Genomic DNA, 17,611 nt, shown 5'->3' with positions numbered 1-17,611 from the left:
AATAAACGGAAAAATATATATGTAGAGATATAAATATAACACCTGTTTTCTTCCACATTAGTTTGTTTTTCTTTTTTCTTCATCATTTTTTTAAATAAACGTAGCAATAATATACACATATAAAAAATAAATAATACACAGAAAGAAATTAATTAATAAAAAATAAAACACATATAACTTCTACTCGTGTTGAAGGCAAAACTTCGATAAGGACCAATCGGTTATGTGAAAAGTTTCAATCGTTTTTTTTTTCTCGCTCTGATTTTTCCTATTTTTTTAAAAAACGCTTTTTTCTTCTTCTTAAGTTTTGCATACAAATATCTGCATCAGTCTTCTTTGGTAGAAAGGTAATTATTTTAAGAGGGAGCTCGAGGAGGCCGCGAGTTTTCTTTCTCCTTTTTTTTTAATAATATATATATAGTTTTGTTTTTGCTTTCTTTGAAAGAAATTGAAAAGAAAAGAGGAAGCACATCGTTGTTCTTTTTTAATGATGCCAGTTATCGTTGTCCTCCTGCTCGAGTCTAGTGAAAGGGCCCAGGAATTCAACTCTTGTTGTTGTAAGGCTTATGATGTCGTCGGTACCGTCTGCAGTACTGCAGACTGCAGCAGGATTCGGGCGTGCCCATGATCAGGCTGTGGTTCCTGTGCGATTTGATGAACTTCTGGCACAGGGCTTTGGTGCAATTCGGTCGCTCGCATTTCGTGTTGCCGTTCTATTGATAGAAGAAAGAAAGTGTTATGTAATGTTTGAAGAATTTATTAGTTTCTGTTGAGAATTACCTTGCATTTGCATGTGACGCACTTGAATTCGCCGAGTGTGGCGATGAACGGATGATACTTCTGTCCGTTTTCGAAAGGGGATAACGCGTCGGCTGGGTTCTTGCAGCCACCGTCTAAGAGAATCTGTTGCACGTTCTTTTTTGGTTTTACTGGTTTCACGATGTCCGGTAGAAGGGTTCTGCTGCCGTCTCCAAGGTATGTTCCATTCTCTGAAGCTCTCATGGCTTCGGTTTCGCAATTCCGGCAACATTGCTTTTCATTGCCTTTCCTGGTGCATTTCACTTCGGCTTCTTCGCAGGCGCATTCAGTGCAATGGTCGAATCCGTTTGGTATGAGGAAGGGGTGGAATTTACTGCCGGATGAATAGAATTTACCACCGAAAGTACAGCCGGCCGGGATGATGTCCCGGGGAGCGGAGGAGTTGGCGCAGATGGGGCAGCACTCTCCTGGGTTCTTGATCTTCATGTTGTTGGAGCAGTGGAGTTCGGGGCAGGTGGACGTATCGCATTTTGTGTTTCCGTTCTGACAGTAGCACATGGTACATGGGTCCTGGGTGGACGTCCATGAAGCTTCTTCCTTGAAGAACCTTCCTTCGTGCAGACACGCGCCACCTTGAGGCACTTCCGTGTCGTAAAGGATGTGCACGTCGTTGTCGGTGTAATGGGGTAGGCAGGTCAATGGTACTTTAACCTTTCGATAATAGATTGATGAAGATTAGTAATGGATAATGGTTGTTTGATTGGTTGTTATTACCTGCTTGAGGGTTGCGGCTAAAAGAGTCGCGTTCCTGTTGTGCGACTCTTTAACTTTGATGAAGCAAACACCGGAGTCCAGTCGGTTCAGTTCTTCGTAACGCAGCGCTTCCGTTGGACTACCTTCGACTTGGCTGCCTTGGATTTCCCCCAAGTGGCGGTAAAGAACTGGAGCGCCGGGGGCGATCATCGGTAGGAATTCTAAATATAACTCGAGTTGTCTTTCTTGACTGCCGAGACCGGTGAGGGATACGTCATAATGAATATTACAGTCATTATCGACGTTAATCCAAGCCATACCGACGGCCGACGTTGGCAAAGAGTAATCTTCGCGTTTTAATAGAACCGGCGCGGATGCGTCCCTCGCCTCCGCCACTAAACGAGGAGATAATTTGCCTCTGATCAGACTGTTCTCTGATTGAGTAGCCACGTTCACAGCAAGGTTACCAGAGTAGAGAGGATCGAGAAGCTTAGGGAAGATCCTGTCAACAGTGCCGTTGGCCCATCCCATCCTATAGTATGGAGTTAAATCTTCGAGTTCTGTCTTCTTCCTCGTGCTCATATCCTGCAGGGTTATGTACATGGGTTGCTGCTGATTGGTCAGGCCATCAACTTGGATATTGTATACGAGACTTCCGTCGTTGTTCAAGAATAACCAAGCGAGACCCGATGTTCCGTAATTGTTGTTCCCAGGCGAAGACAGCGTTGTTTGGAACAATTCGCAGGTAGCTTTCGTCATCAGATTTCCCGACAACTTCAGAGCAGTCGGATGGGAAATCGAAGAGATGCTCAGCACCAATTTACCTTTGGTCAGATGCTTCAACTCGTTCGTAGTCAGCGACGATTTGATCTCGACCACGTTCAACTCGTGCGCCGGTTTCTCGATCTTCAACGTTTCATTATAGATAACCTTCTTCTCGTCCAAAGACAAGTTGATGTTAATCGTTACGTTGCTCTTTTCCTCCGCTGTGAAAACCCCGTTGAAGACAATCGCTATGTGGATGGATGGAGTCGCCGTCCAGATGGATACTATGGCGGTTCCTCCGGCGCCGGCCATCATAACGGGATCCGTACCTGGCGCTGGTTCCAGCAAAGAACTGAAGAGTTCGGTGCTCAGAGCCACGTACTTGGTGATCTTACCGCTCAGCATAAATTCCGATTGATGCTTAACACCCCAAACCAGAACGGCGTACAGTTTACCTTCCTTCAAGTACTTCCTGTAATCTCTTGGAAGTCGCTTCCAGACACCGCACACCTTCCTAGTCACATTCTGATAATGACTGTTCACAATTCCTCCAGCACCAGAGAGAACGATCTCATCCAAAATATTAGCGTTCTCATCCACGAATTGCAAAGACCTCGGACGAGCCGCCTTATCCGAAATGTAAAACGAGAAGTAAAGGTTCTTCTTCTGGAAGGTAAAGCGACCAGTCGCAACGACATTATTCTTGTTATCGTTGATTATTGGCTTCATATCGTCATTCCTCAACACCAAAGGCGATCTTCCTGTTAGCAAGGCTGCGTAATCTAAGAAACAAAATAATTTGAATAATCCAAAACAACTAACAACTTTATATTTGGTATACTTACGTTTAGTATTCCTTTCTTCTTCCTCCATGGTGTTTTGCGGCACGACATCATGAACTTCTTCACCTGGTTGAAAGGAAAAAAAAATAAATAAATAATGCGATGGTATTACGATTCAGCTAGATTAGATTACGAAATTAGCAAGCTGGCGCCAGCGGGAAGTGTTTGTGTTTATTTATTTTTGTAATTATTATTATTATTTTTTTGCAATTCAGCCTTATCTAAGGTAAACACGTGAATCCTGCAGATTAATCAACGTTGCGGTCGTGTAATACTATTTATACACATGTTAACGGCAAAGCGTATTTATTAGTCGACGTTCTACAGAACGCCCCGCAGAATTTGGCAAGGTATTACAATAAAAAATAATAATCGTGTATACTTATTGCATTACATAAAATCATGTACTATATATGATGTCTAATAGTTTGGTAGAATATAGAATGTTAAAGTTTGCCGCTATGTACTATATAAATGTGTGTATATTTATGTAAGTTGTTTGGCTTTTGCGGCGACCCCACGCGTAGTGGAATGCCCATCGCTGGCGCCTCGGAGGTTCTCCAATAAAATCGGTGTCATCGCTACGTATTATATTTCTGCTTATTAAGACTCGTTATTATTATTACGATTAATTCGCTGGAAACAATCTGCATGGGGACTATTTTTAGACGGCTGCGGAGTCCTTGCCTGAGTGTCGACGGACTTGGGAGGATCTTGAAATAGCGGAGGAGAGAGACCGCTCTGCTTCCATTAGTTTAAACACGCGGAAAATGTCCGCAAACGAAGAAACCACCATCAACAGCAAGCTGCAACAGATTCGGCACGTGTCTCTTTATTTTTTTTATTATTGTAGGGACTGCGATCCTCGCACGTAAAGCGTTTCGTAATTGGCGTTTCGCTAATTAAAACGGGAATTTTCGCGCTGCGCTATTTTTAGGGGTCTAGAGAGGCTCGCCCTTGAAATCGTGCTCAAAAGACGACGACTACGACGATGACGACGACAAAGGCGTGAAAAAATAGACTCTGTGAGAGTGTCTTGTCTGTCTGTCTGTCGGTGTGCGAGCCGTCGACAGCCTCTGACACACCACGAAATATATTACCCGTTAACTTATATCAGAGATCGGCATGCATGCTCTTAAAATGCCTGAAATCCACCTTTCTAGGAAACAAAAACACCGATTTTATTACGGGTTTCACCTTCCTCGACGAGGGAACTATTCGTGTCCGACAACAATTCTTTCTTTTCTCGCTTTTTTTTCTTCTTCTTCTACATTTCTGTTCTGCTCCAATCCTCCACCTCATCTTCTCCTTCATCTCTCCGTAGCTGTTTGTTGTTGCTCTTGCTCCTCTTCATCCGATCCCTTCCGATCGACCTTTCCGATAACGTCGATTTATCTAAACGCCTATTCATTTTAATGATCGCCGACCATTACTACAATAGGCGACCACCACCACAACCATCACTTCCACCTTTTTTTTGACGGTGTCCGAATGCTGGAGAGAATGCATATCCCTTCTGGACGTGCAGAGATGATGTCGGAATTTTATTGAACAGACTCTCAGTAGACGTAGGAAATATAGCCGTGGCGCCGTTCGTAAATGGTGGGAGTACATGCACACACATATTTCGCCCACCGGCATACACATACATACACACACTCATGTCCATATGCCTCTAAGTACCTTGTATTTCAAGCGCGCACGAAAACTCGCCTAGGCCCAAAGTTATACCAATAACCATAACTTTTGCACGCCAATAACCGCAGCAACAGCAAACAACTACGATGAAAGAAACGCATTTCTATGCAAGAACAGCTATAAATTATCGAACCATATTATTCACAAATCGCATAGTTTCCAATTTATATGTATATATATCGCTGTTCAGATTCACATAATATTCTGTTGTCAGCATGATTTAACACGTCCACATCCAAATACGAGATAACTTGTAGTTACTAGTCTGTATCCAGATGCCAAATAAGAGTTATTCATAGCAAATACTCTTTTAAACCTTTTAGACCTGATTTTTTACTAAAAGAAAATAAATGTTAGTATTACTGAATCTGAATTACATTTTTTCAGAAATACATTGAGAATGTAATATAAACACAATGTACTCTATGTTAACTAAATCATTTTGTTAATAGCATAATATAAAATATATAAAGTATGGCAAGTTTATCTACATAGACTAGGCAATGTGCACAATTCTTCTTTCTTTCAAAAACAGGACTCATTTTGTTACATAAGTAAAGACCACAATTTCAATTTTTTTTATAAATTAAAATGGTTTTCAGTACATAATTTCTATGTTATCACAGTGGCAATAAATGTGTTAATTAAATTGTTTAATCCTCTTCAGGCTAATGATTCCAGTTGTTTTCAAATAATTTTAATGTTTTGTGTCTATTTTTGGTGAAATTTGATTAATATGATAGAAATTATAAACGCAATTTAATTTTGTTTACAACTACCGTGAAACTCGTAGTAACCAATAAGGTTACGCACATAATGTTTATCGTTGTCATTTTCTTTTTTTTCCTGCCGGTGGAAATTGTATAAATAAATGTTGGATGTAGAAAGTTCGCTGATAGCGTAAATTGCACCTGGAAGTTTCGGTTTATCAACAAATAGCGCGCGACCTGCCGTCGAGCAAACAAGAAACCACACTCCAGTTTTATCTGAAGGTAAATACGCGATGTCTGAGCAGTTAAAAATAATAATAATGATGATGATGGAATTATTGGAAAACGATGAAGTAAAGCGATTATGGTAACGAAAATTGTGATGCGCTTCTTATCTTCGAATGGGTGTTAGTAGTGCGAAAGGCATCTTCCAGTATTTCTAGAGAGGCGGAGAGATAGATAGAAAAGGCTCGGAGAGCGTGTTAACACTTCAATAAATAGGTCGTCGGGCGCCGTGGCTTTGTTGTTATCTGGATAACCTTGCCACTTTGAAGTGTCATGCACCTATATGCAGCAGCAACGCTTGCGGTTGCTTATGGTTTACTTACTGTAGTTGTCGCCCGGACAGGATTTGCAGCAGTTTCCGGGTAAGAGGACCGGCTCCTCGCAGCTCGGTTCCGGACACTCGTTTTTGATGCTGCGACATTGGACCCTGGCCACGATCCTCCTTTTCCTCTGCGACTGAAATATTGGTAGGGCATTAGTTATGCTCTAAGAAGTAAAAAGGATTAGGATTCGTTTCATATATTATTTATGTTTTTTTTTTGCTTTATTCTAGGTCTTTAGGTGGGGAATATATCACACGACCAGCATGCATATATTGTACACATATACGTGTATATAAGTGTACACATGCAGAGAGGAAACCTGGGTCAGCAACCTTCGTGACCTCCACCTCTACCGCCCCCATATTGTATCTTCATCACCGCGAATGACACACTATTTATTAGATTTGCATCCGCTATTAAAAGCCAGAGACAACAAAGAATGCACAGCACACGTTGGACGAGACGTGCAGGAGGGAAAAAGATGAATAAGAAGGAGGAGAGGAAGGATTAAGAAACGTGCGTGGGCAGTCCCATTCACCATTAGAGAGAAACTTTCTTTATTTCGACGTGTTTCGGTTCTGTTTGCATGGTCTTCTTTTCCGTCTTATTCTTCCTCTTGTTGTTTTTTTCTTTCTTCTTTTTTTGAATGGAGAGGAGCGAAGAAAATGCAGCAGTTGCATTCAGTAAAATATGGAAATCTCTGCAGGCGCCATAACTAAAGGTCAACTCCTTGGCGTGCAAACTTGTTTATTATCCCTCCGCCATCCGAGTTGGCGGGCGGCTTCGGAAGAGAAACAGAGGAGGAAAGGCGACAATTGTTGCACGCGGCCCTAGGTGGGATGCAAATTCGGGCATTACCCGAATTCCGAACCGCACCAATCCACTCCACTCACTTACTTACTTACATACGTGTAACGCCGTAATTTGTCTCACAATGAAGGAAAAAAAACAAGTACCGTAACACGCTTAGCCGTTTTACAAATGCAAAAAACTGGTTTCTGCATAAAGTCGCTTTGCAGGAGTTGCACAAAAAAAGGAAAAGAAATATACAGAAAAAAAAATAAAGAGGAAAAAGGAAGGAAAAGAAAAGGGGCACTGAAAAAAGTAATTGCGTCGTCCGTGGCTGAATGAAATTTATGTAGAAAACTTACCGGTACACATTCGCATTTCATGCAGTACAGGACTCCGATCGGGATACCCAGATCCGGGACCCACGATGATCCAAGCTCCCTCACTTGCGACCCGAACACGCATTCTGCAAGACAAATAAAAAGAAATAAATAAAACATATTAGAAAAAATATTATCACTTAATTATCCAACTCTGGCCGAGAGTAAATTATGACATTATTATTATTAATATTATTATTATAAATGGACGTGGACGCATTATAAATGTATGCGCGTCTAAAAATAAGGCCGTTCGCAATTACTATATTCTCACTCGCGCCACCAGGGTGAAACCTGTTATGGTAACTTGTTTATTCTATATACTCTATATACAGACTATGCGTATAAGTAATTTCACTTACTAATGCCGCGCGGTGCGAATTAATAAAATAGTCTCAACCGAAACATGGGAACGTTTCAACGATGCAGTCGCCTCGTCTGATTTGAAGACAAAGCCAGATGTCCAAAAAAAACAAACTTCCCTTCAGCGTCGTCGTCGTCGTCCCTTCTTCACCAGACGCAAATACAATCTTAAGTGCTCACCAAAACTTTGGCGCCTTCTCGAAATACCCATCAACTTTTCAACAGACGCCTGTATAATATATTTTGAGTAACTGTTTGACTATAGAAAATCAATGCTGTTATCCAAATAAACACATAAATCATTAGAAGCAATCGAATATTATCCAGAACGAAAAATAATTAATCTAAAATAGATCGGTAGATGTTTCAGTAGAGCAATCCCGAATGCTTTAAGATATTGTTATATAATTTTCATTGTTTTCGCAATAACTTGTAACTACAAACAAGAGATTCAAATTTTCTTTGACAAAATAAAAGATAATTATCCTTTTGTAACAAATCAGCTGTTTGATAACCAAATTGTTTGTTTATTTAAGCTTCATATTACTATTGTTAGCTCTCAAAACTAACCTCAATTGTTCGGTAAAGTGTACGTTATCCGAACATCTGTTTGTTGTCCGAACATAAATCTTTCGCAGAAGTGTTCGTTATCCGATTTATTTGTCAACTAATGTAGTTCTATTACATCATTAATATCTTACAACATAACTGAAGATAATTGATTGACAGATATCAAAAAGTGTATTGCTTTCTACAATTTCTTATTATTATAACTTATATATTTTTAACTTTTGTTATATAGATCTTGCTAAGACAATGAAATTGTATACATGTTGATCATTAAAATCATAAAGTGTATTTGTTCAGAGAAAAGCAGTTAATATTAATGCTGGTATTTGATGTTAGAAGCAATCAAATATAATATGATGTATATTAAGAGCAGATGGAATGTAATGAAGCTGTTGGTTGGAAGAGGTTTTCGCGTTGACCAGGCTTCAGGTTTATAAATACGACTGTGATTTGAATGCAAAGGTATTTCGGGTGTCGAGGAAGTGCGAGTGCGAAAGATGGGAGGAGAGGCTTTGTGCCGTTTCTTCCTCGTTTCGTTGTCCCGATTCCTTTTGTTGCTGTTGCTCCTCTTGATGGTTCTTCATCTACCAGCGCTTCTGCTTCTACTTCAGCAGTTTGCTGATGCCATATGCTCGGCTTTTTCTTTCGAGTTATAATTACGGCTGCGTCTGAAATTGTGCGCCGTTTAATTTAGACCTGACCTTTCTCAAAACGCAAACACCGGTAGACTGGTCGTCGTCTCCCCCTTTTTACTGACGACGACGACGACAACGACGAAGGGACGACTCTCTCACGCGCGCACCTCCGATTCTGGGCCGACATTACAGACTTACTTACGACACTCGTACTACTAGGAACGACTTTGAAGGCCGCCAATCGTGCTGACATTTGCTTATATAGCCATAACATTATGTGTGCGCTGCGTTGGAAGGAGACGGAAAGACGAAAAGGAAAGAAAGCGTTTTCCTGAATTATGCATTCGAAACATTCGCATACCGGACATTCCGATCTAAGACATGAAAAAACTGCGCCGCATTCGCTGTTCACCAGCTCCCAGCCAGCTCGTTCTCTTTAAGATTTCAATATTCAACGCTTATCCTCATCCTCGTCCACCTCCACCACGTCCTTTCCCCCCCTCGCTTTTTGTCGTCTTGGCACTCACGTATAATACCCATCCATAATAATACAATCCAAATACGAACAACCTTCTCAAGGCAACAAACCCATCTTCGTCACTCGCGAGATATATAACCCAGAGTATTCTTTGAGGTGGTCATCCAGCAAAACGCTTTGATATATGATTAATGCTCATAGGAGACCATTGTCAACGAATGTTTGATGATGTTCGAGCGCTGTCGGAACTTCAAAGAAAATTCAGTTTTTGCACTCTTTGTTCAGTGCTGACAACTTCAAACTAGTTCACACACTATAGAAAAAAAAGCGACAACTGTTAGCAAACTTACTATTATTTGCCAAAACATTTATACTTCAAATATATATTTTTTCAACAAGATCAACTATAAACTAATTAAGTTACAAAAAAATGTGAGACATTAGACTTTTTTTTAACAAATAATACAACCTTTTGCACTTTGTCAATAATTGGCCAAAAATTTCAAAATTTGATTTAAATACTTTTTTCACTAAAAACAACAATTTAAAGTTTATTATTCGCTTGAATTGTTATTCAATTAACTGCAACAAATAAAAGTCAAACAAGAATTGAATTGCTATATTAAATTGCTATAAATTTTGATCAATTAACAAATAAAAGTGGAACAAGTAACTTTTTCGCGAATAAAATAATGCGAGCAATTTGTAAATTTAGAAATAAAGGAAACAGCGTCGATCAATTAGCGACAAATTGCCATTAAGTAATTCAGTTTTACTTCGGTAATAAAACAGTTAATGGAAATGGACAGCGCGGACAATGAGAGAGAGAAAGACAGAGAAAGAGAAAACAAATAAAAAATGCGCAACGCTAAATGGATTACTTATAATTGCAAGCAGTTTGAAACGTTGAACTCTAATTTTCTAATTACAGACATACGCATTACCCGCAACAAAAACACGTTTGCCGTTGTTTTTGCTTATATATATATATTTTTTTGCTACTTGTTTGCAACGATTATGCAACACTTATATTTATATAGTTAAACGTTCACTCCGCGTTTTTTGTTTTGTTTAAATTTAGTTAATTGTTAAGAAAGGGAACATGTTTATTTCTTGATTTCATTCATCAAGATTAGAATAAAATAATCTTTCAGTTTAGTTACTAATACAGTGAGTATTCGGTTAACGAACAAATTGGACAACAAATATATGTATAAGGATAAGGAGAATCTTAAAGTTTGTGGTAAATCGGTTAACGAACAATTCGAGTATAGAAACAACATGTTAATGCATCAATTCAGATAGTAATAAATAAAAATAGGAAACGTTTTAATTTTTTTTGTGATGTATCAAGGTTCGATTGAAAAATAAAAAAAAGAAACTTTCTTGCTGACTCTCCAAGTTTACTCTAGTGAGTGTTCGAGAATAGGTAAGTGCTTTGATGATGTGACATAAGAACTGAGAACGGCGTTCGCGGCGCTCTGATCTAGGTCCAATAAAATAGAGAGTTTAGAAGTGAGTCGGATGTTGATTAATATTGCAGTTATATATGGTTTGTAATTATTATTAAATCTCTCTCGTTTCGTGAGCGCACTTCACGGTGGGCTGGATCGGTCTCCGAGGTAGACAGAAAACGCACAATTCTCTCCAATATGAAAACTGGTTTTCGGTTTGTGCAATTTTTCCTCCACCTCTCTGTCTCTATCCGCCTCTCTCGTACCACCGTTTTTCCTCTTCTTTTTTTACATGTGTTAGTTGTTGTTGTTTCTGTTGTCGTTGTTTGTTTGTTTGCGGTTGTTTTTTGTATGTTTGTTTTGGTTTCCTTCCTTCTTCGCAAGTGAAACTAGTGCATACATGTATGTATATGTATATATAGAGAGAGAATCTCGTAAACTATCCGAGTCTGGGTTTGAATTATCGTCGATGGCGTGTAATTAAATTTGGCATGTTTGTTAAGTTCTCGCATAACTCGAGAACGCAATTAATTCAAGGCCTTGGGTATGTATTAATATATCAATTGAATATCTCTGTTATACGGCGATACTTCGAGGATGGCGAAATGCGGCGATACTATATAAGGGTTACAATCGGCAAATCTATATTTGGCCATTTCGATTTATTGGAAAAGGTGAACAATGCTCGACGGCATCGGCATTCCATACGGACTTTTCTTGTACGTATCTCTTTTATACGCCTTATGCCTCCTCTGATCCGATCCGAGATCGGAGAGGTCCGAGACCTCTGCGCGCGAACTCTAATCCTGAAGGTGGTAGTAGGCAAAACGTCCAGGACCACAGCCGGTCTTCATCTTCATCCACCTCCTCCTACTCATTCTTTCGCCCTCACCGACATCATATTAAATATCGAAATTGATATGCGAGACACCTCTGAAATGCCAGGAGTTCAATCCAGATGGGTCTCGAAGATATATTAGTCATGTTATATTAAGCCTGGCGCGAATTCAATGCCGAACACACCTCTCTTAAACGCATCGACTGCCTTGATCAACTTGATCCATCAAGAGGTATGTTCAGGCATCGCCTAACAAACCGAACGGACGGTAAAAAGGATGGCAAGAAGCGACGAGAGAAGAAGAAAAAGATGATGATGATGAAGAAGGAAACAAAAAAAAAGGGGAACGAGACGAAACCGAGACACACATATACGCATACGTACACACAAGAGCCACCCGGCCGACACGACGCCAACAACACAACAATTAACAAGGAAAAATCAAAATGCAACGACTTCATCAGCTCTCATTTCATTCGACTCCTTCTTTCTTCATCAACATGTTTCTCTCTCAAACAATGCCATTATTTTCGATGCAGTCTATTCACTTACTTCAATCCTTCAATTCAATCATCCATCCAATTACTTTTAGTTCACTTGCACATCTACGCTGATCAATATACATAATTTAAAGTAAACGATTAAATTCAACTATTTGAATTCAACATTTTAACTGCTTGACCCAACTTATTTGTTTCTAGTAGTATAGCTAAGTGTATTTCAACAGTTTGACACAAGGTGACAGCTGTCAATTCGCATCCTATTAAAACTGTAACGTTACCCAATTTTGGGTTTCAACAAATCGATTGAAAAACGTTGATCTAGACAACTTAATAATTTGGTGCCATAATTAAGACATTTTATTTAAATGATGATTATTTTAGTTGGATCAAACAATGATTTGTGAAGTAGGCTTTGGTATCAAAATATAATATTTTCTTCGTCGAGTGTAATCTGAATTTCAGATGGGATTGAACGAATCCGAGATATTTGTTTACTTAATCATATTCAAATAAGTGCACAGACGCGATAAAATATACCAAGAGGAAGAAGAAGTGGGAGGAGGTGGAGGAGAAGGTGGGCAGTCGGAGCAACGGTAGTCGAAACGTGGGCGGAAAGTCAAAACAAATGAACGCACTCATCGCCATCATCATCGTGCAGAGGCCTGCCTCATCATCCCCGATGATCCAGCGCCATAAAACGCCGATTTCGCAAAGAGGTCATACCAATTTGCGAAGCAATTAAACGGCGATCCTTTCTTCGACTCCTAATTGTCCGACATTAAATCGATGACTCGGTAATAATGATGATCGAGGCGAGGTGGGATGGAATGTCCTCTTCAGTCCATTCCATTTCCTCTCCGTCTAATCCGAACAGTTGTTATATAAATAAATAAATGGCATTCGTAACGATACGAGCATCCAAACCGTATCGGACCATTAAAGCACAAAAATCCCAATTTAATTAACGCATCCGCCACGTGTGACGTAACCAGAAAAAGACGACGTCGGTCTGTTATTATCGGTAATATAAAGATGGAGTGCAATATCTAAATGCGATGCTAATAAAAACCCATTTACCCACGTAATTATACTTACAACTATAATTTATTAACGTAATAAATATTTGAGAAAGTAACGTTCCTTATTTATTTATTCTGTTTCTCTTCTCTTCGTCTTTTCCATCAGCGATTGCTGCTCTCATGTTATTATGATTACTTAGTTTATTTTTTTCAATTTGGTTGCTCCTTCTTCTTCTGGGTTGAAAGGTTTAACGTTACTAAACATCTCTCGGTATGTCCATAAACAATGTTATTAGTTGTAATTAAGTGCGCTTTAATCCTAATTTAATTCCAGGCAGGCGACGGGCGCCAACGAGGGACATGCACACATAATACGGTTGACCTTATGTCAACGATCTGCTCGAGCGAAAATCCTCGAGGATTGAACGAAGAGGAGGAGAAAGAAGCGAGTGAAAAGAGGAAACAAGAAAGGGTACGATTTGTACGTTGGTAAACATACAAGGAAATAGCCGTCCCTGTTTGCTTTAATAGCCAGATAAAATTCGTGTATTTGCCCACCGATAAGGACGACCTCTTCGGGTCGGTTGGAGGATCGTAAGAGATTGTAACCGAAGAGGGGAATTAAAAATAAAGAAAGAAAAATAATAACAACAACAACAAAGCGTAGGTGTAGGTCTGAAGAAACCAGGTTTGTCGCGTCGGCGGCGTTCGAAAAAGGCGAAATGGTAATTTTTCGATGTATTACACGGATTTCGCACCAAATGTACCGACCATATGGTCTTGAGGCCATGTAGGAGTCAATGAAAACCGTGTAAGGTGTCCCTCCTCGTCCTTTTCCAAAGCCGACCGCTCGCTCACTTTCTCCATCTGCTGCGATTCTTTCTCATCTCATCAAACATCTCACCAAAGAGGTAAACCGAAATCATCGAAACTACATCAATGAATCCATCCGTGCTCTCGGCATCATCTTTCTTCCGAAACCGCTCCCCACCACCAAATACAGCATCCGCACAGTGGTCTTTCGTGAATTAATCCTCCACGAGAGTTGGTCTGCTCGTTCGTTCGTTCTCTATCTCTGTTTCGTCTGTGCAAGTGCAGTGACAAGGCCATTTTAAATAAATGCCCATTCATGAACTGGATTACGATCCCATTTATTATACTACATGTACACTCCAACAAGACAGAACGGACGTATTCACGAATTAAGTCATCAACGTATTCCGAACTCGCACATGTTCAAATATTATGACCGAAGAAACGAATCTGAAAGATGATATAGCCTTTACAAGCCAACTTTCTTCCAACTCAACGACTAACCTAACTGACTTTAAAGAACAATTCATCATTCTCAATCATATGCTTACATTTAATAACATTATTTATTAACTTACATTACAAAATACAAAAAAATATACCAAATTTTTTAAACTTATAAAACGATTTCAATTTAGATAATAATATGAACTTTTCTATAAAAAAAAAACATGTTGACTACAAATAAATTTGTTATAATCTTATTTTAACACTCTGCAATTACATAAAAATAAAGTTTGTGGTATAATCTTCTATTTTATTCAATTATCAAAGTTTTGTAAATCACCCACTAAAATTATGATAGAAAACCTGTGCGAATTTATATTATTTTGCGTAGCCAAAACTGCAATGAAAGAAAGAGAGAGAAGAAAAAAACTATGTTTTAAATATATATAGTGAAAACAGACAAACATATTTATATTTGCGGCCAATTCCCAGGACTTACTCATATATTTTTGATCCACTTCAAAGCAATTTGTTTGTCGTGAAAATAGAAAATGGGAATAAAAGTGACAGAAGCGAAAGCCACCAATCATAAAGCGCGCTTTCGAACCGAATAAATAATAATAATAATTCCAACGACCAAAACGTATTTTTATATTTTATACAAAAAAAATCTCAATTACATAATCATAATACAACACGTTATACCAGACTAAAAGACTTCATGTAAATTCACGAGACAATATATCAATACTTCGCATAGTGCGGGTTATCGGACTAAACGAGTAACTACTACTATTATATAAATAAAATAATTTTGTACCATTTTTTTAGAATTTATTTTTATTTTTCTCAATTAAAATGTATTTATTTTTTTAATTTTATAGTGAATCCGGACTGATCGAAACCGCATTATGTAAGGTATTGTATTTTGAAAAAAAAAAAACTATAAGACAAAATCGATTTCTTTATGTATAAAATTGTGTTTTGTGGTCAGAGAATTACGGTAATTAAAATGTTGGTAAATAAGAAATGGAAGATAAAATTAATTAAATATTTAATTTGAAAGCAATTATAAAATCAAATATTTAATTGGGTTTTGAAAATATAAGTAAATATTTGATTATTGTGTAAGGTTCTGGATGATAATGCGAATATGAAGTGAAGGTAGCAGTAAATAAAATCGTAGTCGTTGATTGTGGTATTATTACTAATAATAATAATAATAATCATCGATCCGGCTTTCGGAAAGATAAAGAGTATATATTGATTATCGCAGTAAACTAAAAATAAACGGCGCCTAGATGCTCGCTCCGTCGCGTTATGTAACCGCTTTATGTACATATTTGCGCGCTAAAAACCGCTAGCAAAATATTATTATTGGGTGAAATCGAGACGGAGAGAAAATCGAATGTAACAAAACCGAAAAGATATTCTTCAAATTTATCTTCTATTGAAAAGAATTTGAAGATCAATTTGAAGACAAAATAGAAATAACATGAAAAGGCCAATCAGTCTTCAGTCTCTTTTTCAATCCTCAAATTATAAGAAATTACAAAGAACGGAATATAAGTCGAAACTGAAAGAAAACACTTTAAATCAAATTTTCTATTAAAAAGAATATTAGATCACTTTAAAGACAAAATCGAAATAACAAGATGAAAAAGCAAATCAGTCTTCTCTTTTTTTTTCAATTCTCAAATTATAAGAAATTACAAAGAACAAAATTTAAGTCGAAGCTGAAAGAAAATGTTTCAAATCAATTCAATTCTAATAAAAAGAATAATAATCAGAACAATTTGAGAACAAAATTGAAATAATAAGATGAAAAAGCAAATCAGCCTTCTCTTTTTTTCAATTCTCAAATTAATCAAATTATAAAGAAATTCTTGAAATTAAATCTATAAAAAAGTATAATAAGAAACTAGGAATAATGAAAAGAGATTTTTCAAACCAATCTTCTAAAAAAAGAGTAAAAATCAGATTAATCTTTAAAGTAGAAATACCAATTACACGTTTTGTAATGAACACCGAATGGAACCAAAAGTATAAAGAGAGTCTTCAAATTAAACAGTTAAAGAATTATAATAAGAAACTAGAAATAACGAAATACAAGCAACAGCAACAACAGTGTAAAAATAAAGTAACCACGACGGTTAAATTGTGGCCGTCGCGACACCGGGGCCACTTCGGAAAGTAATTAAAAAAAAACGAACGAACTTCAAACGTGTCGGAACAACAAAAAAAATCATAAGTTGAGAATAAAACGTTGAAACCAATCAAATATAAATAGACGAATCGCGGTTTTCGTTGTTTTCTACTTCTCTCCCTTCGACAAGAGTCATATTACCTCGAGGTAATTTCGGATCCGGGAAGGACTCTCTTTTTTATTATATATTTATATTTTTTTTAAATAACCCGAATTTGCGTTTGTCCATTCGCATACGAATATATACAATTTATTATTTTTTTTGCTTCGTTTGTCGTTTAATTTTAAATTTTCCACGGCGCGCAATAAATTTCACGTTGGGAAATGCGTTCCAGATTGTTGCAATTACCGGCGTCGCGACGGCCCCGGCCGTTACATAAAGGTCCGTCGATTTATTAAAGCGCGACGCGCGCTCTCCGAAATTATCTTTATTAACGTTAATTTATATATATGTATATACATATATATAAATATACGTGTTTGTGCGTAATTTTTTGCTCTTCCTCTTTTGCAGCTTATTAGAATTTATATGCAAAGCTTCTGGTCTCCTTTTTTGTTTGTTCTTCTTCGTTCTTTCTTTAAGCCCGGTCCCCAGTTCGCGCTTCTTTATTGCCCAGTTGCTGCGTCTGCGAAACGTCAAAAGCATCTTAAGTGCTTCAAATTCATTGCTTCTACCGCTCGTTTTTCACTTTTTTTTCCCTTCTCATCCTCATCTTCCTTTTGAGTATCGCTATTTCTCGGAGTGACCGCTTTTCTCATGTGCAAACATCTCTCGAATCATCCGGACACGTCCTCTCCTCGGGATATCACTTCAAAACCTTAAGGCCGCAGCTGGCCGGAACGCAAATCATATCCCTCCAGCAGTTTCATACCTCTTTGTTTTGGTTTAATTGAAAATTATCAAGGATAGAAAATTCCAAATGTTTCTTTCAACCTTCATTAATTTAATCATCTTAGTAAACATGACTAATTATAATTAAG

General features: G+C 38.0%; 1 protein-coding gene across 1 annotated transcript in view; it reads right to left on the bottom strand.

Moving 5' to 3' along the window:
* Nucleotides 1–125: 125 nt before the first annotated feature.
* Nucleotides 126–17,611, bottom strand: part of LOC108559046 (dorsal-ventral patterning protein Sog) — a 28,340-nt gene continuing 10,854 nt past the window's right edge. Inside the window, exons 2-7 of the mRNA XM_017916176.1 lie at nucleotides 7,287–7,390; nucleotides 6,136–6,268; nucleotides 3,123–3,185; nucleotides 1,534–3,059; nucleotides 781–1,470; nucleotides 126–713 (exon numbers count right to left, since the gene is read on the bottom strand). Of these exons, the coding sequence (XP_017771665.1) occupies nucleotides 543–713; nucleotides 781–1,470; nucleotides 1,534–3,059; nucleotides 3,123–3,185; nucleotides 6,136–6,268; nucleotides 7,287–7,390 (2,687 nt within the window). The 3' untranslated portion in view covers nucleotides 126–542. The remainder of the gene's footprint in view (nucleotides 714–780; nucleotides 1,471–1,533; nucleotides 3,060–3,122; nucleotides 3,186–6,135; nucleotides 6,269–7,286; nucleotides 7,391–17,611) is intronic.

Source organism: Nicrophorus vespilloides, unplaced genomic scaffold, assembly GCF_001412225.1.
Source record: "Nicrophorus vespilloides isolate i.1.1-1 unplaced genomic scaffold, Nicve_v1.0, whole genome shotgun sequence".
NCBI classification, from domain to species: Eukaryota; Metazoa; Arthropoda; class Insecta; order Coleoptera; family Silphidae; genus Nicrophorus; species Nicrophorus vespilloides.
The sequence above is the reverse complement of the archived record's forward strand: the minus strand, read 5'-3'. Positions and strand labels throughout refer to the sequence as shown.